Source organism: Cydia fagiglandana, chromosome 16 (assembly GCF_963556715.1).
Source record: "Cydia fagiglandana chromosome 16, ilCydFagi1.1, whole genome shotgun sequence".
In the NCBI taxonomy this organism is placed as follows: Eukaryota; Metazoa; Arthropoda; class Insecta; order Lepidoptera; family Tortricidae; genus Cydia; species Cydia fagiglandana.
In genome coordinates, this window is record NC_085947.1 from 11317243 (window position 1) to 11341173 (window position 23931).

Sequence of the window (23931 nt, forward strand, 5' to 3'; positions counted from 1 at the left end):
TAAAGAAAACAATTTTTATTTCAGTACAATAAAATAAATACATATAAATCCTTAATATAATTTTACAAAACGAACAAATGCAACAATTTTTACTAACTAATTACATCGCTAACTAACTCTAATTCAATAAATTATTAATTACTTATTCATATTTGTAATTCCAAAAACTTTGTACGTTTTTTAATAATTACTGACATGTAATGAATTGTACTTACATAAGTTACGTGTTTCAGCACTTATTGTATTACATTACTTTTCTCTACACACTATGCTAATAATCTCACTTTGGTAAACTGTGGTTAATCGGTATTATATATATGAATATTCATTTAAGAATATTCTATTCTATACCTACATCACTGCAGTCACACAGAGTCCCAAGGAATTAAAGTTACTATGTACTAAACTTATTTCTTGCACATCAACCCACGCACACTCACACAAAACTGCCTCTACAAGTTTGCCTTATTTTTATAAAGCTACAATACAAAAAAAATCTTCTGAATCTCTACAAATCTATTGCTATGAAAATATCTCATGTTACAGCTAGGTATAGCTACAGTAAAATGAATATGTATTATGTATTTATGGACTGTAAAGTTGCGGAAGTTTTCAAAAAGTTCGCAATATTATTGGAAATTTCAGGAATATTTCACAGGAAACTTTCATTTTGGAAATGGAAAATTTCGATTGCTATACAAAAATATGAGTAGGTTATTTATTTATAAGTGGAAATTTCGCAATTTAGGAAAATTTGATGGCACATGAGTACCCATGACTTACAGGCGTAACAACTATTGAAAACCCAACTTGAATTTGGAAATGGAGTGCGAGAATAAGGTAAAAAATTCAATGAGTTTCTGAAGTGTACATCTCCGTATTATACATACATATATGTAATGTACCATTATTCGAAAAATTCAGAACATAATTCGAATCAAAATGTATAATTAGGTAGGTACTGAAATACCACGCCAGTTTGCTGAATAACCAATAACTTCAAGTATACTCTATAAAAGATCCGCATTGTAGAATACTTTCGCACGCCAATCTTCAAAGATATACCGTAATGCGAAAATAAGTAAGTGTTCATTCGTATGCTGGACATCACGTCAATTCATTATGCATAAAGAATGACATGATTGGCGGCGAAACATTAGTATACAATTGCGAGACGCATACTAAATAACATTGTAGTTAATACCTACCTTTATCATGAACTCTATCCAAGATTGTATGGAAGTTTTACGTACGTGGACAATGGACATAATATATGCTATTTAACCTCTAGCCGCCCATACGTCATACCTTGCCAAGCAAAATGAAATTATATTTCGTCAACACAAAGTTCAAATTAGAATGGAACAGGAGACCTTTTTATAGGTCTCTGGGCGGCTAGAGAATAAATATAGTAGTGTACCCTATGATGGGCGTGGAACCAGTAATGGGACAAAAAACCACAAATCCTGTAAAATAAGTGTATAAAAGTAGTTTATAAACACTGCCTGTATATTATCATAAATGAGAGTCCTAGAGCTGTTTCAGTTTGAATTTTTATTAAATTTGGTTGTTTTTTAAGAAATTGGCGTCAACCCAAAAGTTGTCGTGTCACTGAAAAAAAAATACCACTACGAATTCATTAACAACTTCGCTAAGAGAGGTGAGTTAATTTATTAAATTTTAATTAATTAATACTTGATGAAAACTAAAATGTGTTTTGTTAATTGCATTTACCATGAGATAAGGTATACAACATACTATGTTGTGAGTCCACAGATGTAAAAAAATAGTGGTATTTGGCCCAATCCCATTATAGGAGCTGTAAAACTGCATACCTCCTATAATGGGAAATTTACATAATGATGCTTGCCATGCCATCATTTCATGTTTAAACAATACAGAAGTAAAATGTAGTTACGAAATATGTCAACCAGGAGGTATGCTCGGACTTCGGATAAATTAATATCGTTTTTTAGTGTGGGTCAAATCTTGGTAGCCGAGTTTGAGCCACTTTCCCGTTTTCCGATTGAGTTGAAATTTTGTATTCGTAATTAAATATGCAAATCGGATGATAATGCAATATTATGATAACATGGACCAGATCTGATGACCTATTTCAATATTTTATACTGATAGAGTAGTGTCCATTACTGGGGGGCCCATTACTGGAGCTTTGGTGTCCATGACTGGAGAAAAATAGCATAGTTTTAATTTGTTAAGTATGTGGAAACTCATTGCAGTATCTTTGATACAACACGCCTGAAACATGAAAGACGGGTAGGACTTTCATCTTTCAATACGCTAAGCGGTAGACCATTCACATGTATTAGGGAAATATCACAAATACTCCAAATTCCCTCTTAAATGTCCCATGACTGGTGCTGTTACTATATGGGCATCAAGCAAAAACAAAAATAAACTGGATGATGTGAATGCCACATTGGTGTAAGTGGTATAGACAAACGAATTGTTTACATAAAAGCACGTACCGTACGCTAATTAATAGGGATTTGTAATGTTCTGGGTTTACTTGATAGTGCTCGATTCTCATGAAATAAATCTACTGAAACGGATTATATCGCGTATATTGAATTCATACTACATCCCGAGGTTTCGAACCCTTTACAGCGTTCGTCGTCGGTGGTGATAATGGTGGTTTTGCAGTTTTTCCTCAGTCACCCGTTGACCATGAACGCTGTAAAGAATTCGAAACGTCGGGATGTAGTATGAATTGAATATACGCGATATAATCCGTTTCAATAGTTTTATTTCATGAGTAACTATCGCGGTAACCGAAGACTATATTAGTGCTTGATTCTATAAAAGCTCTTGCCCTTTCGAATAACGTTAACGGATCTTAAATGTGTTTGTACTCGTGCTGGTGCGAAACAGATCTGCTGTGCTCTCGTTTTGGTGAGCTCTCGGCATAGGCGCTTGGACCAAACCGGTTCCAACCTCTTCATTACTAAGGGACCTCGGTTCAAACGTTCGGTTTAAATTGAGCAAGAGGGACACGTTTACAGCAAGCTCTTTGTACACGAATATGAGTAGAAAACTTATTACAATGTATAAGGAAAAGCGGTTAATCTTTAGACCAAAAAAGTCTGCAACGATTTTGATAGCATACGCAGTGCAATGCAAGTGTTATTTAGACGTCATAATTTTATAGAAATTTGACTTTCAAAACAATTGCACTGCGTAGTGAGTGTGCTATTAAAATAGTTGCAGACTTATCTTAGTCTAACTAGTAGCCGTACATTTTGTAAACTCGTATAGTTACTGTATTTTTTTTACAACATGATGGGTCATCTAATGAAACTTGCTCTCCCAGATTAATTAGCGAAAAATGTCGCTCAAAGACATGCAATATTAACAACATGGTATGCTAATGGGACACTGGAATCTTTTACAGAATCTACCGCCCTACATCAGGACAAGCGATTAGTGTCACGCCGGAATTAGCTACGACTGTCATTAGAACATCCACTTCCCGAACCCAAACGACCTCAAAAACTCTTCCGTTTCTTTCAAACGCACGTCGTCGCACATGCGATGAATAGGGACAGATTGAAACGTTGATTTGTAAATTCGTGTGTTTGACAGCGAATGGTACCGGGACTTTAGATCAATCGTCGTGGCGCCGCGGCGGGAACAGCCTAGTATTTGTCACCGGACCACCGGCGCTGCCGTATTTATAGCGACGCCCGCGCGACGCATGCGTGCTGTGGGCGGCGCGGCTATCCTCTATCATGCGAGATTGCCTGCATTATGCGCGTGCGTTGGACTAAGATTTAACACCGTATCAACAGCCTAGGGTTTGGGATTTCTTTATAAATACGAAACTGGTTTACAACACCTTTGTGACTCTATCTTTGTTTCAAAGTTAGCAAAGCGAGAGCGCTTTCAGACCGTAACAGTGTAGTTTTCATTTGATTGAAGATGGTACAAAATATGGTGCTAATACTGATTTTGATAAGTGTGCATAATAAAACTGAGAATGGCAACACACGCAACTAATTACCTAATTGGAATCATACTTGAATGGAATTCAAAGTTGCTTATTTTTACGAATTGATACGTATTGTATATGCGATGATTAAATAATTATTATACTTCCTTATAGAGACACCAAAAATTATACATGAGTGTTGCCGACTCTCCTTAGTGGTACCTACTTTAGATACGTAACACTTACACACTAAAAACCATATTTCAAGAAAGACAATCCCATTTTTTTATGTAGTTACAGGAACATCTTGCCATCTACCTCTCTTACCCCTTGCCTTCCCTCACTTTCCTACATGGCTCTATTTATTACACCTTAGTACTTATAATATTCTCATTTACATATTTACAAAAGTTGTACTTCTATGTAATTGCTGCTCCAACCTTAGAATTAAATTAGACCTAATGCTTGAGGTAGTAGACCCATTATAAAACTATCACGTATAGAATTTTGAACTGAAAAATGTTAATAATACTAGCAGCCGTTTTGAAACAGTGGCAATAGAACTGCTGCCTACTAGAACCACTTCTGGCGTTATTGTTGTTTTGAGTTTTTCGTCTATGGGGTCTAGCTTCTTATGGAAGCAAAGCCTCGCAAGGTTGTTTTGCATCCTCGGACAGTCGTAATCCTCATTGCCATCGCATTGGCATCCTGTCAGAGGCGCTGCTTTCTCCTGCTTTCTTAAAATTTCTATAGCATTTAGGCACTTGTGGGAGCATTTTCTGCCGCGGTACATTGCGCGGCACAGGCGATGGTAGTACCCGAGCGCAGTGGCGCACTGGGCATCCGCCGTGCAGATTAGCTGCGACAGACGACACGAACTCGTGGCATTCGCGGCTCCGCGAAGAACCGAAGGCCGACAAACGTCGATCCGCGACTTCGCCTCCAGGCAATACTCGTCTTCACACTCGCACTGCAACAAAGAAAGACTTACGTGATTCAACGTGAAACGTTCTATTTTATCGATAAATTTTTGAGAAAATCATAAAATTCCGCGGTCTGTATCGCATAATATGTTTCACGCTCGTAAAAGTTTTTACGGCATATGAAACGTGCCAGCCACCATCAAAATACATCGCGTTTTGTAAAGTCTTAATAAATATTGGACGTGGCGTCGTGCAGCGATGCGGCCGGATGCTAAGATGCTTTTCATTCACTAGATTCTTTTACTAGTGCCAGTGCACCCAATGTTTTTGCGTCTGTAGCCATACAAGAAATAAAAGCCGTACCTTAAGTTACACAGATTTTGGCGCATCGAATGTTTAGCGTGTCAGAGTGATATGTGATTTAACCGCTTAAGATACCATTTGGACCCTTCCGACTTTTTGGATACTTCATTTCGCCTAAGGTTAATACACCGTCATAAAAATTGTGCTCAATAGATATCTGAATTAAACGGCAACTTTAATCGGGTTACTGACAAAAGGCTGAATCTCTACGAAGCGTTATAAATTCGGACTTATCCGAAATCCGTTTTAATTTTACGGTCAATTTATTTCATACCTAGCCGGGATGAGACTAATAATGGCCGCCGACTTACGCGTTTTTTGTGTGGGCAACACCTGCGCAAGAGTCGACGCGGTAGGTCTCCAATCAAGACGTCAAACCCCAAGGCCGCAGTACCGATACACTGGCCGACTACAACAATAATCACACCGCCTCTACTAATTAAGGCTTTAAGTGATGTTAATCTAAATTATGGACGCTGCCCTTATAAATATGAATGCGGACGCTGGAATCTCTGGGAGAGGCTTTTAAATGAGGCCACTTAAAGCAATGTACATAAGGATGTAGTTTCATTAGGATAAAAAGTTGAAGCAAGTCATAGTTATAAGGATGCTAGATGCATTACAAGTTGTATTGACATGCTGTGAATCAATGATGCGTCTTAATGTTTAATGTATGATTTTATACCAGAAAATAACTAGAAAAAGTGTAATTGCACATTTATCGAGTAATAGTTGGGAGAAAACGAAGTTTTTAATATTGTTCGTGCTGAATTAATCTTTAATTGCATTTTTAAAATGCATAAAATTCTTTGAATTTAATAATTAATGTTTTATATCGCTTAACCGTACCAGGAATTCTTAAGAACATAAGTCTTACACTCTTATATGCTCTGCATTTATACCATTTATGTGTTGATTGATACCATTTATTTGTAGACATCATCTATATGTATACCTACACAGTGGACAATAAAAACTTTCTTATTGTTATTCTTATAAAAAGCTACATTACTAGCATTCAGTTGTTTGTCGGTATTGTTATTGTACATACCTAGATATTTTCAATGCAATCCACTCTATACTAAATTACAAATCCTCTACCTTCACACAACTTACGCGAGTAAACGCAAATGGCAATCCATATACCTAAAGCAAAATATTATGATCTACAATCTACATCGTGAATAACATTTGCCGGTACCTAATGGATATTTAATGAATCGAACATTAGCAATATTCGCAACATGGAACATGTTTCGTGAAACTTTTGGAAATATAAGGCTCGCTCCTTGCATGTGCAACGCAAGTACGTTCGTTATTATGTCGGTGTGAAAACACCACCTGCGCTTCTACCTTGAACATAGAGCATTTAATAACTGGAGACGTCATGGCTGTCATTTTCTGTACGAAACAGTCTGCCGATGATTGCGGGGAGGGGACATCAAACGTATTGCTATTTCTACATGATTTGTGCGTAACGTAGAAATAGCCATGTCAGTAAAATTGTCAATTGATGTTAGTCCTTACAAAAGTTTGCACAATTGAGGCGACTCCAGTTATTAAATACTCTAAGACCTTGAATTTAAAGGTAAGAAGTACCTATAAAACAACTTAACTGCCTGCCTTTTCCTACTAAAAAGCTGCGCCTGGGAGGTCTTAATTTTATCTTGTACGAATGTAGGTAGGTACGCCTCCGATAGTTTCAATAAATGACTTACATAAAATTCAACAGCTTTTGCTGGCCGCAATGCATTTCCTTATTTTAGTGCTGTGCTATATTTTCAAATCAAACGTAAATGATAAGTTGATAACCTTTAGCTGATCAACTTGTCTTTAGTACAGTAACATAAAATATTATCTCGTTCCCTTCCTAATACGCAAAAACACAAACACGAAACAAATGCGAAAAATGGGAAAGGAGTGGCGATACATTAAAACACGACCGAAGGGACTGTTTTAAATCGACACGACGCATATGTACCTATCGTACAGCGTTTTACAGTAAATATGGCGCTTTAAATTCTCGACACAGTTACATAATGTGCTTATTATTGCAGTAGTGCGCCATATGTACTGGAAAAACTCTAAACGACTGTCGGTATGATATTTGGTTAACTGTCGATGTGATATGGTTAACTTAATTTTTTTACAAAAAACCTACAAATAATCGTATTTATATTTTTATTTAAGCCCTGTTAGTGCTTGAAAAAGGAGACCTAGGCTCTCCGAAAAGTGCCGCGCGAGTGTCAACAAATATTACAAATTCATCAAGAAGTGGGTAAATACTAAAATTGAATGATTCCTGAGAAATCTAAATAAAGAGGAACGGACGACGCTTTGGTAGGATATCCGCCGATGACGAGGTGAGCATTATCGTCATTCTCATTAGCCCGGTTTTATAATGCATCTATCTACTTGTTTATTAATATATTTTACTCATTTATTCGCCCTTTGTTCTTACCTACGTACTGTAACGGAGCAATGATATCTTTTTCATAATCTTTATGATAAATTGTATGCAATAAAGTACCCACGCCGTGGGAAAAATCGCCAGAGACCCGAATCGACACAGTATGCAATAGTAGAGTCCTTACTGCCAAACCAGTACGGATATGATGGTCGTTCTTTGTCTACGTGACAGCGTGATAAAACGGTATCCGTCACTTTCTATCCCACGGTGTTAAAAAGTGACAGTTATTTTATCACGTGGATAAACATGGATAAATCCATCCATAATACGCTGGTAGGTTAGGAAAAGGTCTTAACTGACACTAAATGACGGGCAATTTTATTTCTTTGCAATTTATCTTCTAGCCGCTAGCCGCCCAGAGGGTAAGGCCTCCGCAAAAGGTCTCCCGTTCAATTCCAATTTCACTTTTTATTGTATAGAATCATAATTGCATTTTTCTTCGCAAGTTTTAATGTCTGGACGTCATTATAACAGCTAATAAGTATAAGTAAACATAAACAGGTACTTGGATTTCCAATAAAAATCGAATTGCAAAAGCAAACATCAAACAAGAGGTGATGTTTATGTTATTACTTATTACCTTGCGTATTAGGCATACGAAATGTACATGTAGAAAACCACGATACTAATTGCTTAGGTAGATATTATATATAGTAACTTTATGTCAAATACCTTCACAATTGATAAATCATAAGATGGTGGAAATAGGTACTGGCAGAAATTGTGTCAGTGATGATAGTACCTAAGTATAGCTTTTTAGCTGTCAGATAGTTTAGCTGCTTTTAACTTATCATATGTACTATAACACTTAGGTATCATATATAGTTAAATAATCATGCAAGCCTAAAAACCGCACAACTTGTTAAATAAGTAGGTAATTAATAAGTGAACGCAGGTAACTATTAGAACTATTTCCCACATGTACCGACGTAAAGTAACCCACTATACTATGGTTGTTTATTCGTGACGTATCCGAGGTCGTCAACCGCGACCCTCCCGCGATTTGATCTTGTTGCCGTCGTGTCCGACAAATCTGCCCGACGACGTCTAAATTAGATTTTATTGCGGGGCGTCTGCGTACGCGACTACCAAACAACACAGACCCCTCCAGTACTGACATCTCCATTCAAAACGCATGGACAAAACCCCTGGCATGAGTAATGGGGGACCAGATGTAATTGGTGGTGTTGATCAATTGCGATAGACAAGACTATAAACAAGCGTTGATGAGGAGTGATTTCGACACGGTCGAACTTTGGCCCCGGTAAGATTAAAAGGTGGGCTATAAAAACATATCATATTTATTTAGAATATTTATTTTTACGGTAATTTTAAATTAGTAATACCTAAATACATAGGTAGGTATATGTTATTTCAATGATTTGTCGTTGCGGTTATTTTTGTTTCTCGGATTCATATTGCACTTTATACATCACATCACATACCTAACGTATGTATACCCTACTAATAGATCCTTAGCCAAAACTTCGTGTAAGCAACAACCTGCACTGCAGGATATTAGATTGACGCAGCATGGCACCACAAGAAAAGATTCTCACATTCATCAGTTCCTTCCTCTCCTATGTGGACAACTGGACATCAGCGCTATAAGCGCATATTTGCACGGCGTGGACCACACCTTGTCGGTTTGGTAAGTACGGCATACGAGAGGAGTTTATGAGCGCGGCGTCACAGCATGTGCGATATGCTCTGCGAAAATCCAGATAAGAAGAAAATCTCACCTTCATCAACTCCTTTCCCTCCTCTGTGGACATGAGCGCTATAAGCGCATGTTCACACGGCTTGGGACAGACGCTGGTCGGTTCAGACAGCACGTCATTACACAGGATCATGTAGTTGTTGAGCGCGGCGCCACAGCCCGTGCGGTAGGCGCAGCGCGTGCGAGCCTCGAAGCATGGCGTGCTCACTGCGCCCGCAGCACAGGCTGCTAGCAGAGCCGCTAGCAGCCACATTACCTGGAAACAAGGGAGAAGTCAGTTTAGCACATTTACACATTTACACATATCTTAAGAACGTCAAGCTTGACAATTTCAACTTAGCCAAGCGTCACCTTCAAGCGTCTTAATGATGCTACGGGTGACCAGAGGGCTGGGTACTTCCTTGCCCAGCGAATTGGCATTGCCATTCAGCGCGGCAATGCCTGACCAGCCTTCTAGGCACCCTACCATCCGGCGCCGAGCTAGCTCCCATTTTTTATCTGTAAATATGTGTATTTAGTTGTAAGAGTTTAGTTTTAGTTTTAATTTTAATGTTTAATTATTTTGTTAATACTTTTATTTTTGTATATTTTTAATAAAACGTTGAATTTCAACTCATCAGATATATACGAATGTGCACATTAGCAAATGTAAACAACATCGCCAATTTTGCCGTCATCGTTGTAACACTGCTATTAAAATATTTAGACTTGAGCCTGATTGAATTATTCAATAAGAGTCTGGCAAGAAGGGTTTTACTTTACTCTATTTGTTTCGAATTAAGAGATTATTATGCTTTCATTATGTAAATGCTGGACTTCTTTTACTCTATCAAAACATGGTCCGACCCGAACCGAGCATCCAAAAATAAATAAGCACAAAAGATAATGCAAGAAAGCAAACAACAACAAAAGATAATCCTTTGCATCCCTGTTCAAAGCGTAGGCTACGCTTCATAAACAAACCCGATCTCCGGATGACATAGCAAATGTAACATCTCAACTCGATAATAAATAAACATTTAATAATAATAAACAGGGCTCGACGACATGTCTGGCGTTCTCGGAAGGTGCGCGGGCGCTGGAAAACAAACAGAATCGAGGCACGTCCCGAGCACTGGCTACTAACTTACACGCGAGCCTCAATACCGTAACATGGGACAGGTAGGGATGACACTTTCGACATTACACTTCAGACTTCTGTAATTTTTCGGTAGGTACTGTTATTGTTGCGATCATATGATCAGTAGGATCACATAACCGATTTTGCGATTTTGAAATATAATGCACACATAAACAGTCTTAAAGAAACTCATAAGTAAGCTAACCATGTCAATAGTTTAATTCCCGCATTACCTGCGTGTACCGGACATTATTAATATTTTTATCTACTCGTCGACTATAATTCTTGAATTAAGATTTCATATACCAAACTTCAATTGGGTATTTTTAATGTGTGGGCTGTCAACTCAACTATAATATTCATTACGATACAGTTTAGTCAACTATAATGAAATTGACCAATCACAGCTCTCCGCGATCAACAGGACGAAACAAAAGCATAGCTCAAATTAATTATTTATTTTAGGTTGTATAGTAGAAACAATTGGTTCATAAGTCAGAAACGAGCATGTGACACCCTTAAAATAGCAACATCCATAGACTACGAAAACCACTTAGTGTTGCTTGTTAGTCTCCATAGGCTACGGTGGCCAAAATCGAGAAAACAACTGTCTAAAAATTGAATTTAGCGCGGAGCAAGTACCAGGGCCTCATGAGTTACGAGAAGGTGTCGTTGACCAACACGCCGGGCGCGGCGGCGGAAGCGCGTACCAGTATTAAGGTATCGCGGCTGCTTGCGTATCTTAGCTGTGAATACTTTTGGTTTGATTTGTTTGTATGATTCTACTATAAAATAGCCTTTATTTACAGAACAGAGAATAGAATATAGTTGCACTTTATCTCTCTATTATCTCCCATCTTTTGTATTCTTTGTCTGCTTGCCCTTCGGCAAAGGCCTCCTCCAACCTTTTCCACTCTCTCCGATCTAATGCCACTCTGCTCCAGGTACGGCCAGCTACCTGCGCTATGTCATCGTCCCATCTCATTAGAGGTTTCTTCGATTTGTCTTTTTCCCTCTCTTGGATACCATTGGGTGACTCGCTTGCTCCATTTGTCTGTGCCTCGGATGATATGGCCAGCCCACTTCCATTTGAGTCTTTTAATTTTTGTGGTAATGTCTTGGGCTTTCGTCCTATTCCTAATTAGGGTGTTTCGTAGCCGGTCAGTCTTACGTACTCCTATCATGCTCCTTTCCATGGCGCGCTGGCAGCATGCTAGCTGGGATGTAGTCGCTTTTGTAAGGGCCCAGGTTTGGCTACCATACATTAGGACGGGAAGAACACATGTGTTGAATAGTTTACCCTTTGTCTTAGAGTGTAGTTGTTTATCTTTGAAGACTTCTTTCAGGGACCAGTACCTTTTCCACCCATTCACTATTCTTCTCTCTATTTCTTTCTCTATTGTTTCATCCGGTGATATAACCTGCCCGAGGTAAATGTATTCGTCCACATATTCTACTATCATTTCTCCTATTTTAATGATGTTCTTCTCGCCATTTGTCATCACCTTGGTTTTTTCTAAGTTCATTTTTAGTCCTACTTCTTTGCTGTTAGTTTCAATGTCATTTATCATTTTGTTTAGGTCGTCTGAGTTTTTAGCAAGTAGAACAATGTCATCCGCAAACCTTAGATGTGTTAATTGGCGGCCATCTATGTTAAGACCAAGCTGGTTCCAGTCCAGGTTTCTGAATACCATCTCTAAGACAGCAGAGAATAGTTTTGGGGATAAGGGATCCCCTTGTCTTACTCCTTTTTCTATTCTGAAGGTCTCCCCATATCTTTCCAATTGTATACGTGATGTGCTGTGTTGGTAAATTTTGCTGATTACTCTGATGTATTTGTGTTCAATACCTTGCCTCTTCAGTGCCATCCAAATTTTTTCGTGTATGAGGGAGTCAAAGGCCTTGCTGTAATCTATAAACGCGATGTAGTATGGAAGGTTGTATTCCTTGTACTTTTCTATTATCTGCCTCAGAACATGAATATGATCCAGTACTGAGTACCCCTTTCTGAAACCGGCCTGTTCTACTGGTTGTTCTTCATCCAGTCTTGTTTCTAGTCGCCTTAATAAAATTTTAGCGAAGATCTTGTATAGGTTGGACATCAGGCTTATGGGCCTGTAGTTGCCTATATCATGCTGGTCCCCCTTCTTGATGATTCTACTAGTTTAAAGTATTATTTTTTTGGCTCGTAGATAAAGTATTGTATACAATAGTGATATAATCAAGCTTTTCAATCTCGTACCTGACTTAGGCAACTCAGCAAGCTTCGTTGCCTAAACACGGTACTCGACTGAAAAGCTCTCTATTATATCACGATTGTATAAAATACTAATATGTACATGTTATATTTGTGTCTAGGGTCTAGGTATCTATTTGAATCATCAACAACAAACACTTGGAGTGCACTAAAACTTGATACAAAGTAAGACTTGTCTATTATTATATTCTTATCTTGGTACTTGTACGAATTAAACCTAGAATGTGACTCATAACATAATTTTATCGTATAATACCTATGCGACATTTGTTCCAAGAGCAATTTGTGAATCCTACGCACTGACTTTGTCTCAGCGGCGAATCATTAAATTCATTATTATTTATGAGCTCAGAAAACAAGAGCAATTCTATTGTGTCCATGAAGTGACATCCCTAGACACTTTAAACAGAACCACGTAGGGTTAGCAAGTAAAAATTAAAAAAAAACGTAGGTCGTACCTAATGCCGGTCGCCGACAAAGAATCCGAAATAAAATCGCCCTCAAAATTGCTACAATGTTTAAGGTAAGTACAATGCTTAAACAATAATTCGTCTTTCCAAGAATCATAAGTCCTTCAAAGTCGTCAATGATTAAATAACGAATAGTTTGCAAGACGTATTGAAATCTCTGGCTGTATAATATGCCATTTACGTACTTCAGTAACAATAGGGGAATCCCAGCAATAGTTAACACATTACGTTGACAGTTGTCAAGGCAATATTGTCAACAACACCTAATCAATTCATGGTATTTATTCATATAAACTCGCATTACTACTCACAAGTCACAATCTCATGAACCTGGGCGTTTTCACTTAATTGAACACCTTTAACGGCCGGTTAGCAATCGTTACAAAACTGACGGTCAATGTCAAACCCTATACATTTTGTCGGAAATGTAACGGTTAGACGTTACTGAAACACGACTTAAGTCACGCTTTAAAGTACAAGTGGTACACCTACAAAACTCGAGTATTTTAAAATGAACATTTGCTAACCCTATTCACATCAGGGTCGTCGTCCGTAGCCTGGATGCAAAAGAAAACAAAGTGACAATCGAGATGTCCACAATTCTTGCTTCAAGTGTTAAATTACAATAACAATGTCCGTCGGACACAATGTAGCCTTTATTTGTATAACAATAAAGGCTAACGACGTCAGGTACACGTCGTGCCACTGTTTAGTTTAATTATTAGTGGACGTGGTACATCTGAAGTGATATTCAAATGAGAAACGCTTAGTAAGTGTCTAGTCAGTTTTTCTATGCTGTGCTGTTTCAATTGTCATTTGTCATTGTAAATTAACACCATGGGAAAGCAAAGCAAACTAATGGTAATGGTACCGATTCACTCCGCTATATTTGCGCAAATGTCTACGGCTCTTCGTCAATTTAATTCGTTTTCCTGAATTAACTACTAGATTCCCAAATTTACTAACTTTTTTCCAAGCGCATCAAAACCCAAGCAAAGTTGCGAATCGATGTTACTTACTTACTTGGTAGTTTTTTGACATTCGTATATGTTTTATTTTATAATATGCCTAAAGTAAAGGACACAATTTTTTTACTAAACAAGCACATACACACCCTTGATTTAAAGCTTAAATTTATACTAAAGATAAAATCAAACATCGATTATTTCAAAGAACTTCTCGTGACAACATTACGTGACGTGACGTCCGAGCAACATTTTTCTTTCACGACATGACACTTAAAATATCTAATCATTGAGATCCAAGAAACGTGGCGACATTTTTACCTCCAATCCAAACGGACCAGCGTTTAGCAGACGGGTGTGAAAAGCAAGACAAGTCAACACACAGCGGTCAAGTGCAAGGTGAAGATGCAACAAGATATTACTAACAGTAACAATTTAAACCAGCCATTGGTGGATCTTATTCCTATGGAATAAGGTTTACGAATGGCCAGCTAACTGTAACGGTGATACATATGGTTACTGCTCTTAAACCTCAGCCAGTCTACGGACACTTCAATCTAGTAGAGAAATTTAATGTTCATAAAATCAAATATTTGTTAATCCTTCACTTCTTAAGTACCTACCCAACTTGGCGTATGTTTGTTTACAATAATTAGTAAGTATTCAATAATTTTTAGTCTAATTGGTGAACAACTTTATTGTTGCAAGCATGACATAAATTACAACAATCAGGCAGATATCGAAATTTCACATTTACATAATTGTGTTCCTTATTCTTCTTAAATACCTACTATGCAAATCGATTCGAAATCATAAATTGGAACTTATAGTTCGTAGGTAAGTGTAGATACATTACATATATGTATGTATAAAAAACTGCTGCTTTGTGCAAATTTAGCTCCCTTAGGGCTGATTTAGACGGCGCGCGAAGTCGCATGTGGTTTTAGTTACATTGCGGACTGTTGGTTACGTCCAATTCAACCGACCGAACAAAACCCGCAATGTAATGAAACTCGCATGCGAGTTCTCGCATCATCTAAATGAGCCCTTAGCGACAAAGTCCCAGAAAGCACAAAAAATCCAAAACTCTCGGATCGGCTCCCGCGCACGCTAACCAACGCTCAAACACGTTCCCGGCTCATTATTGCGTGTCGTTTAGCGCCAACTGATAGCGCAAACAGCTACCGGCTACACCAATGTTTGCCGAGCTAGAATTCTTTAGCGGACACGTTAAGAAGCAAGTCAACGTTACGTAAAACTACTGTCATGTGTTTAGGAAAAGTTGCAGTTAAAAATAGATCAGAATTTTTTGTTTTAAATTCATTGATGCAAATAATACTTAATATATATTATAAAATACTGTTTTTTATTCCCAACCCAACAGAGCACTTAATTCAGATTAGGAAGTACATATTATATGTAGGTACATATACAGGGTGATTCATGAGACGTGAGCAGGACTAATCCTGCACACTCAGTAACTGATAATTGATCGATCTCCGTCGCATTTAGGTAAAACAACTACACTTTTTCCTATTTTTCAACTTTTTGGTGAGGGCAAATTTAATTCTCTACAATCATGGTCACCCTACAAGACCTAATTAATAAACATAAAACCTCTTTTACGAAGGAAATAAAATGTCAAATCTTAGTGAGATACGAGTTTTCAAAAGTAACCAGACCGTGATGACAGTGATGATATTGAATTTGACACAGAATATCTGTAGTTTAGTATTCTAATTTTAGGGCGACCATGCATGTCGTAAATAAATTGAAAAATTTTTTTTTCAACACTAGTAGAAAATTAACGTCAATCTCACTAATACTGGTACGAAACAGTTGCTTATAATTTACAAAATGCGCAGTGTTAGTCCTGCTCACGTCTCCTGAATCACCCTGTATATATAATGGTAGAGCCCGCCTGCGCTAAGCCTAACACTCCAAATTGTACGTGAAGTAAAGGTTTTAGAAAGTTGTACTTACAAATATTTAAGTTTTCACAATTACGGAAAGTTAGTAATACAAATTATAAACAAATACAAATAATTTATTGAAAAAGTAATTATTTACGTAATAAAGTATTATTCGAAGAATCGAAGCTAGGAGAGGAAAAGGAAAACCACGAGCAAGTTATACACAACTAAAAGCAAAAGCGAATGTCGTGTATTACAGGGACCTATTAAAGAACCTGGCCGACGAGCGCGAAAACTGGCGCATACTCCAGCACCGACTATAGCCATGCTCTTAAATTATGATGATGATGAAAGTATTATTACTTAATAAAGTTGGACTTTTTATCCTACTGCACGTATAAGCATCTTTGTAATTAATTTAGTGAAATTCTTACATAAGAGTGAAATCCTTAATTACATAAATTTACTTACGTAGGTATTTTTAACTCCAAATTCATGGTTTCAATTACCAAAAAACATTGATAATATCGTCTCATTCTTACGAAACAGCCTAATGGCAATTACATTAAAACAAGTGATTTAGATAACACTATCGCGCTTGTGATAAGACCGTGCATTGCGTTATGTGTTTATTTTGTTGTAACCAGAAACACTGACCCACAAGGCTAACGACCAATGAACCGAGATGGAAGACTTGCAAATACCAGGTTATAATAGTTATTATGTCTCAAAATTAGCAATCTTGGTGTGAATTGTAGATGTTCGCCGGTTGTAGGCATTTTGTTAATGAGGTTATCACTTTTTGAGTTATGATCTTCTTTGAAATATAGCGTAGCGAGAATACGAGTAAATGGCTATTAAGATTATTTCATTGAGTACTAAAGCTGCAAGATTGCACTTCCGATGTCTTTGAAACCGTTATAGTATTTTTTGTAAGATAATGGGAATGTGTACTTCTCCGCGCCGCACTCCATACTCGATACCGCACTTCACGTGTGCATAAGCGAGGCCTAAAAACGACTCAACTTTCCCTGTATATAAACAACCGTATATAACAAAAACACATAAACCAAACTATTCTTAAAGGTAGTCATAATATTATTATTATTATAACTATTATAACTAATATAACTTGAAACAACTAGAATATTCTAGTTCCGCAAAACCCTCATTTGTAGTATTTAAAACGAGATAACGAGACATAAGGATCAAGCCTGATAGGTACCGAAGCCTCTTACACGAGGCCTAGACTAGCAAGAACTTGCATGCAATTTAGGTTACATTGCCGACTACTAAGGTAAGCTCCATTAAAAAGTTTGATCAAATACCGCAATGTAATGAAAATTGCATGCAAGTACTTGCTAGTCTAAACCTCGCTTTAGATTCAAGGAACCGTTGCATCGCAACCTGACCTATTTGAATTTCATTCCCACCAGATACAGTTACTGAAGTGCTCATAACATTCAGAATTATGAACGCTGCGAAACTGACGCCGTACTCCAACGGACTTAAAGGACGCTTGCGGAAAGATTAAGATAACCCTAAGTGACTTCTTTCGTTGCATTTCAGTTATCTGTTAAGTGAAGATCTAACACTAATTTTGCAAGGTGCACATTGCACATTTTTTCAATATATGCACGGCCCCCATCGGGAAGTAATGTTTCAAGTGTCCTTTTGCGTATTTAAGTTATAGGCTGACATCGTACATTTTATAGTATTTTCGGTGCAGGGTTACGCTAATACCACAGCGCTATCGCTGTCCAACCAATACCAACCAACCAGTAACCAATAACCAATTAAAGTAACCAATTCCGTGAACACCTCTATAGGTGTTAACGGAATTGGTTACTTTAACGATTTCAACCCTAATGATTAATTAGCGTTAATTACGTTAATATTAACCTTAATTTACCATTTCAGTTGGAATTATCTATACCAATTCCGTTAACACCACTCCGCTGCACCAAAAATGCTATAAAATTTACGATCGGCGCGATTCGGGAAATGATTTAGAGATTCACTAGATATTAAATAGTAAAGATATGTGACGTTCCACGGCAAAAGGTACCCTTGTCCCGGCTGAATATTGGAGCAACGTTAATAATAGCGTAAGCGCCAGCCGCCATAAGGTACCTTTTGCCGTGGACCGTCACGTATCTTTACTCATCATCATCATCATCATTTCCCGAATCGCGCCGGATGTCTGGTGTGTTTTTATAAAATAAATATGAGCTTGAAAACTTCTCTAACGCTTAACAAACAAATAGTACCTATGAAGAAAATCAATGAAATATTGATGGGGATAGCCTAAAGTATTTCAAAATTAAAATCCGACCCATAAACTCGTTGGTGAGATTAAAATGACGATAATAAAATCTCAAGCAGCAATTTTCTCCGCTAAACACAGGAGCCGTTTCTCTAAAATGCCAGGCAAAAAAGGGATGGCATGGTACCATAAATAGATTCAGGTAGCAATTCCTAAGCCTCTTGTAATTGTCCAATTGTGCATCCAGATGAAACATATTAGCCTCCATTAGACTCAACATACAGAAGACCACGGATCAGGCTTAGCAAAAGTTTTTTTTTTAATAATCGTGCCGAACACTTGAAGACCTTTACCGTAGAATAGTAAAAAGTTTAGAATTTTTTTGGGCAAAAAGATCTCGAATGCTGGTTTTCTGACATCTCAATGCGATGTATGAGATCATAAATCACCGAAAAGGTTGTCTGGAAGACAAATTCGTGGCATGTGGCGTGCAGCTGCAGGGATACGCGCTGAATCGACCATTTATAATGAATTGACAACTTGAATACAGCGAGACCGTGCTTCTACACAGTGCATAGATGCAATTGAAAGAGTTATATCTTAACATAAACACCTGCGTCTGTGCATATAAAAGATGCATCACGTACCGTAAAACGGGGTGAGTAGGTTTCGCGGGGAGAGTTGGATTATGAATGGCGAGAGAAGGTTTGAGAGGGGCTGAGAAGGGATTTTAAGGTTACTGCTACAAAAATAACATTATTTTTGTAGAATACATATTCTAATTTAAAATGGGGCTATAGTAATACGCATAATAAAAAAAATCGATCCAAAAATCTTCCAAAATCACCTTTGTATGAAAAACCCCAAATACGAGGCGCTACGGGGTGAGGTGGGTTTTCCTCTTTATCGTCAATGTTAAGAAATGGAACTACCCAAAATAAAATACAAACTAAAATACAAACGTCCGAACCACTTATTATATACACCATTCAGTGTTCACATGTAAAACCAAAATTTTATCGAGGTTTGAAAGTCAAATTTCACCCAACTCGCCCCATTTTACGATATTTGATAATATAGTTTATGCAAATAAATCTCCCAGGTATAAAATTTATTACGGTGTACATTTACTCTACATAGAGTCGCTTGCGTTTCCTTACGAGTATATCCTTTTGTTACAAAAACTTAAAAGAATATATGTACAAACTACTTTAATACAATAATGGGCATGTAATGAGGAGGGATGAATGCTATATAGGCAAAAAATGTTAGGGATGAATGTTGATGGTCGGAGAGTAGGTGGTAGACCCAAAAAACGATGGATGGATTGCGTGAAACAGGATATGAGAAAGAAAGGAGTGCTGAGGTGACGAAAGACAGAGGAGAATGGAAGAGAAAAACATGTACCGACCCAACATAACGAGGGATAAAGGCAGAGAGAAGAGTTTGCCTAACTACTTTAGTTAGATGTTTTAGGGTTCTGTGCCTTAAAAGGAAAAAGTGGAACCCTTATAGGATCACTTGTCCGTCTCTCTGTCAAGACCCTTTATGCCTATATTTCGACACTCTCAAGGGAATCCTAGAACTATGAAATTTGGCAAGTAATATCGTCTTATACTACAAGTACAGGGAATAATCTCAAAACTATAAATTTGTAAAAAAAATAAGTTTGTATGGAAAAGTCGATATATAGGCGACTCCGACTCGCACTCGCCCGGTTTTTGTGATACATCTAAATCAACTATGATTACTTTCAGGAACGTAAAGTCAATTTTTTTATTCGGTAGACTAAAATGACATTTCATAGTATGAACATTAAATAACTTTTCATACTATGAAATGTCAATTTTAGTCTACCGAATAAAAAAATTGACTTTAGAGCCATTGAAAAACAAATGAATACATTCCAAATTACCTACAATTTAAATTGTAATAGGTACACAACGTATTTCGCTGTTATGTACTTATAATTTATGATCAACAGTTTCTAGTGAGATTGTCTAAAATTTAAATTCGGGTTTAAGAGCCGTTGCAAATGGATAATTTTAGCACCTCATAATTTCGGCTACCATTATATTTGTCATGTGCATCATTTCAGCTGGCATTTATATATCCAATGCCCACAAAACAAAACGCCAAAATGCTATAAACGGAAAGAGGCCAATCCCATACGTGCCTGAAGTCATAACAAACGCCAATATCGCAAGCCGTTTTGGTAGCACTCTCCGTAAACCGATCGTAAAATGCACACCATTTTAACTTTTCGTACTGTATCACCTCGTAAATAAATCAAATTTTATTGCTTAATTTGTAAATAATATTATATAATATTTTTTTAATGTGTTGGTTAAATCTATTCTTAAGAAAACAGGAATATTACCGTAATATTTATTTATAGACATAGGCCTTGGCGCATATTTATACTTTGTGAATGCAGGTATGCTGGAATATGTACATTATATTTAAGTTATTTAACAGCGCAGATACATTACATGTGTAAATTCATCAGTGTTTTTTTTTCTTTTCTAGCAAATGTATCGGCTTTATTCAATAATGTAAACATTCGTCTCAGTAAACACACTCTTATGTTATGTGATGTATCTACATCTAAGTTTCCGTTCAGATGAAAAGCAAAATACTTGTGCACTTCTGCATTTCTGCGTATTGTTCTTTCAGAGGTTTTCGCGGTGAAACTTACATTTACAAATAAAAAACATTCTTATTAATATTCAATGTGGTTTTCATAGTTCATTCATTTTATTTTTCTTATAAGCCAAATTAACTTAAATAGCACTCAGGCAGGCCACTAAGGTACGTGATTAAGGGTTGGAACCTAATATGTATGTAAATCCTTGGAATCTTAGAACATCTTAAACTTGAAAATTAAGGAACACATTGTGGAGGCTAAGATTTAGCTTTCATAATCTTAAGTTATATGTAGGTACTAGCAAAGTTTTCTATAAAATATTTGTCTGGTCTGTGATTTGGGAATATTCCGCCTGTTATGTTTACAAAAGTCGAGTCAGTTTGCTGTAAATATTTGTTCTTCGTAGTCTGCTTTCATAAGGAGATGATTTATAATTTCAATGATTTTTTGACAAACATTAACAGGATGCTATTTAATAGTGTTTGAGGCGACTTTACCCTGACTTATTATCACGGAAAATTCAACATTTAAATTCGAACTCTTCACGTCCTAATAGAACTTTCAACAGAAATGTACCTAAGTACTTAATTTGGTTACTAGTGACCCACCCCGGCTTAGCACGGGTTAACAAATTAAGCACCTAACCCTTCCTCAAAAATCACTCGGTTGATAGGTGATAACCGCATGAAAATCCGTTTTTGAGTTTATCGCAAACAAACACACAAAAAGACAAACGCGGCCGGGGGACTTTGTTTTATAAGGTGTAGTGATATTTATTACATCCATACCTATATATACGATTTAAAATCTAAGTACATAAATCTTTACCCACATTACGCGTCCATTAGGCTCCAATACGTACAGGTAAACCAGGACATTGGCATGGGCAGCTCGTATCGATAGGGCTATAAATCACTTGGCGCCGAATACCAATGAGAATGCTTTATGGGCAGTACGTCAAACGACTAGCTCTACAAACAATCGTGTTTTGTACACATAATTAGGAATAGTTCTGAAACCAAAGGACGAAAGAAATCACAAGTGACCAACATTACTTCTCACCAGGGGAAAACCTAAGAAGCAGCTTGTGCGGTCACACAAGAGAGGTTGCTAAAGATCAAGCAAAAAAAGAAGAGAATGAAGGGTAACAACGGGATGCACATTATACTTAAAACAACGTTAAGATAATAATAGATGATTTAAAAATACCTACCTATTAATTGGATAAAATCAAATCATCGTTATTATCGGTAAGGAGATGTCCGCCAATGTCATTGTTTACCCGCTGCTGTGCGCTTGAATTGTTATCGCTGCAGCAAATAACTCACTGACCGCTGTTAGTATCAGAACGTGTGTTTTATTTAGCCTTAGGTACGGGACCGAAGTAGGTATGAGTGCATAATTGAGAAGTCTATGAATAAAGGCATTAAACGGTTTTACGATTGCGCCTACCCCTTATTACTCCCATTATTCAGGCCTTGCCATCTCAATTTAGAATGTCATATGTTGAAGACATTAAGTTCTTTATGACTTAATCAGTCAAGTTTGATAACAAATGGGTAGAGGTAGAGCATAGTTAATTAAAGCGTGGGACCATAACTACTCGTGTAGACAGCGTTTCGAAGATGTAGATTAGGTCCTTACATTATGTCTGCATCACTGCGCAATATATTTACGTCAAGTGGTTGGACCATCTCATTAGTTCTATGCACGTCGCCGTTACAGCTAAGGACACGGAGTAAGCGAGGACAACGCATTAGAATCAGTACCTAACAAGTCAGATTATTGAGCTATTTGTATGCTTTATCACGACTATCACGCATATGCAAATCGGTTTTAGTATGCAGTATATCATCATGCCTGTTATTTGCACTTTTGCATTCATTGTTTCGCTAAATTTACGATTGCGGTGCAGTTCCGTCGTGTATACGTAATTGACGGCCTTATTCATAGACTTGATTAAGATCTTTTTTTTTTCAAACATAAGCGGGTCCGACGGCTGCGACCTTTGCAACCTAGTATATTCTTCCGTCATGGTATCGAAACTGTATGATGTAGGTGTAAATTTATTCTACCGTAACAACTTTTCAAAAACAAATTAGACTCTCGTGTGTTAAGCCTGTTAAGGTATCAGAACTTCATGCAGTATCCTCCTAGCCAAGTGGATTGTGACCATGCCTAAGAAGCTGGGGGTTCTGGGTTCGACTCCCGGTGAGGGCATTTGCGAAGTAAGGGTTGATCTGTGTTGTCCGCAAATATTGTAATAAAAAAGTCTTTAATATAAAGTATGGGATACTTTCAGCAGCGGCAACTTTTGCGAAAAACTTTTTCTTGTTTGGTCTATGCCTTTGTTTGTGGTATTTATTTATTATATTGTATACAATCTTACTAGGTACTTATATCATAATTATTATACCAACTTCTTTGCCAACCGCTAAGAATGAACAAATGTATTTCACTGCAGCGCTAACAGAAATAATCTCTGCAAGTGGAATGCAATCATTCATCCTTCTATTTTTAAATACAATACAATAAAGTAAAAATGTACGTACAGCTATTACTCGTTCCCGCCGTAGTCACATGGCTCGCTCGTTGGAAAGTTTAGAACTCCGTGTTTTGTTAACTTCAACGATGTTCCACAACATTTATCACTGTTTTCGAGAGTTTGGTTACGCGTTGGTCACTGGTAAAGAACTATTGTGCACAGTTTCATTTAGTATTATTGTTTTGGTAGCGACGTAAGGCGGTGAGTTAGTGCGGGGTGTCGCGTCGGCGGGAGGCGTACGTGCAGCTCGCCCGAGCGCGCGCTTACGATTGAGTTGAATTGAATTGAGTTGTGCCGCGGCACGAACACGGAGCGTTGGCTTG

The 23931-nt window shown here is 37.4% G+C and overlaps 1 protein-coding gene across 2 annotated transcripts; it reads right to left on the reverse strand.

Moving 5' to 3' along the window:
- Positions 1-23931, reverse strand: LOC134671984 (growth arrest-specific protein 1-like). 2 transcript variants are annotated; one of them, XR_010099290.1, is made up of 4 exons: positions 23616-23931; positions 9448-9681; positions 2801-4919; positions 1-2529 (listed from the first exon to the last, which is right to left on the reverse strand). XR_010099290.1 is itself a non-coding variant. In XM_063529882.1 (3 exons), exons 2-3 carry the CDS (start codon positions 9676-9678, stop codon positions 4443-4445), a joined length of 708 nt encoding a protein of 235 aa, XP_063385952.1. In that variant the 5' UTR covers positions 9679-9681; positions 23616-23931; the 3' UTR covers positions 1-4442. The 2 variants fall into 2 exon arrangements, 1 of the variants encoding a protein (XP_063385952.1); XM_063529882.1 differs by having other exon boundaries at positions 1-4919.

Bases quoted from the DNA above. Each gene is read 5' to 3' on its own strand.
- LOC134671984 (XM_063529882.1), bottom strand. From the start codon at position 9,678: ATGTGGCTGCTAGCGGCTCTGCTAGCAGCCTGTGCTGCGGGCGCAGTG. The intron at 4,920-9,447 runs GTGAGATTTTCT...TCTTTGTTGCAG, and splicing joins AGGGAAAGGAGTTGATGAAG to TGCGAGTGTGAAGACGAGTA.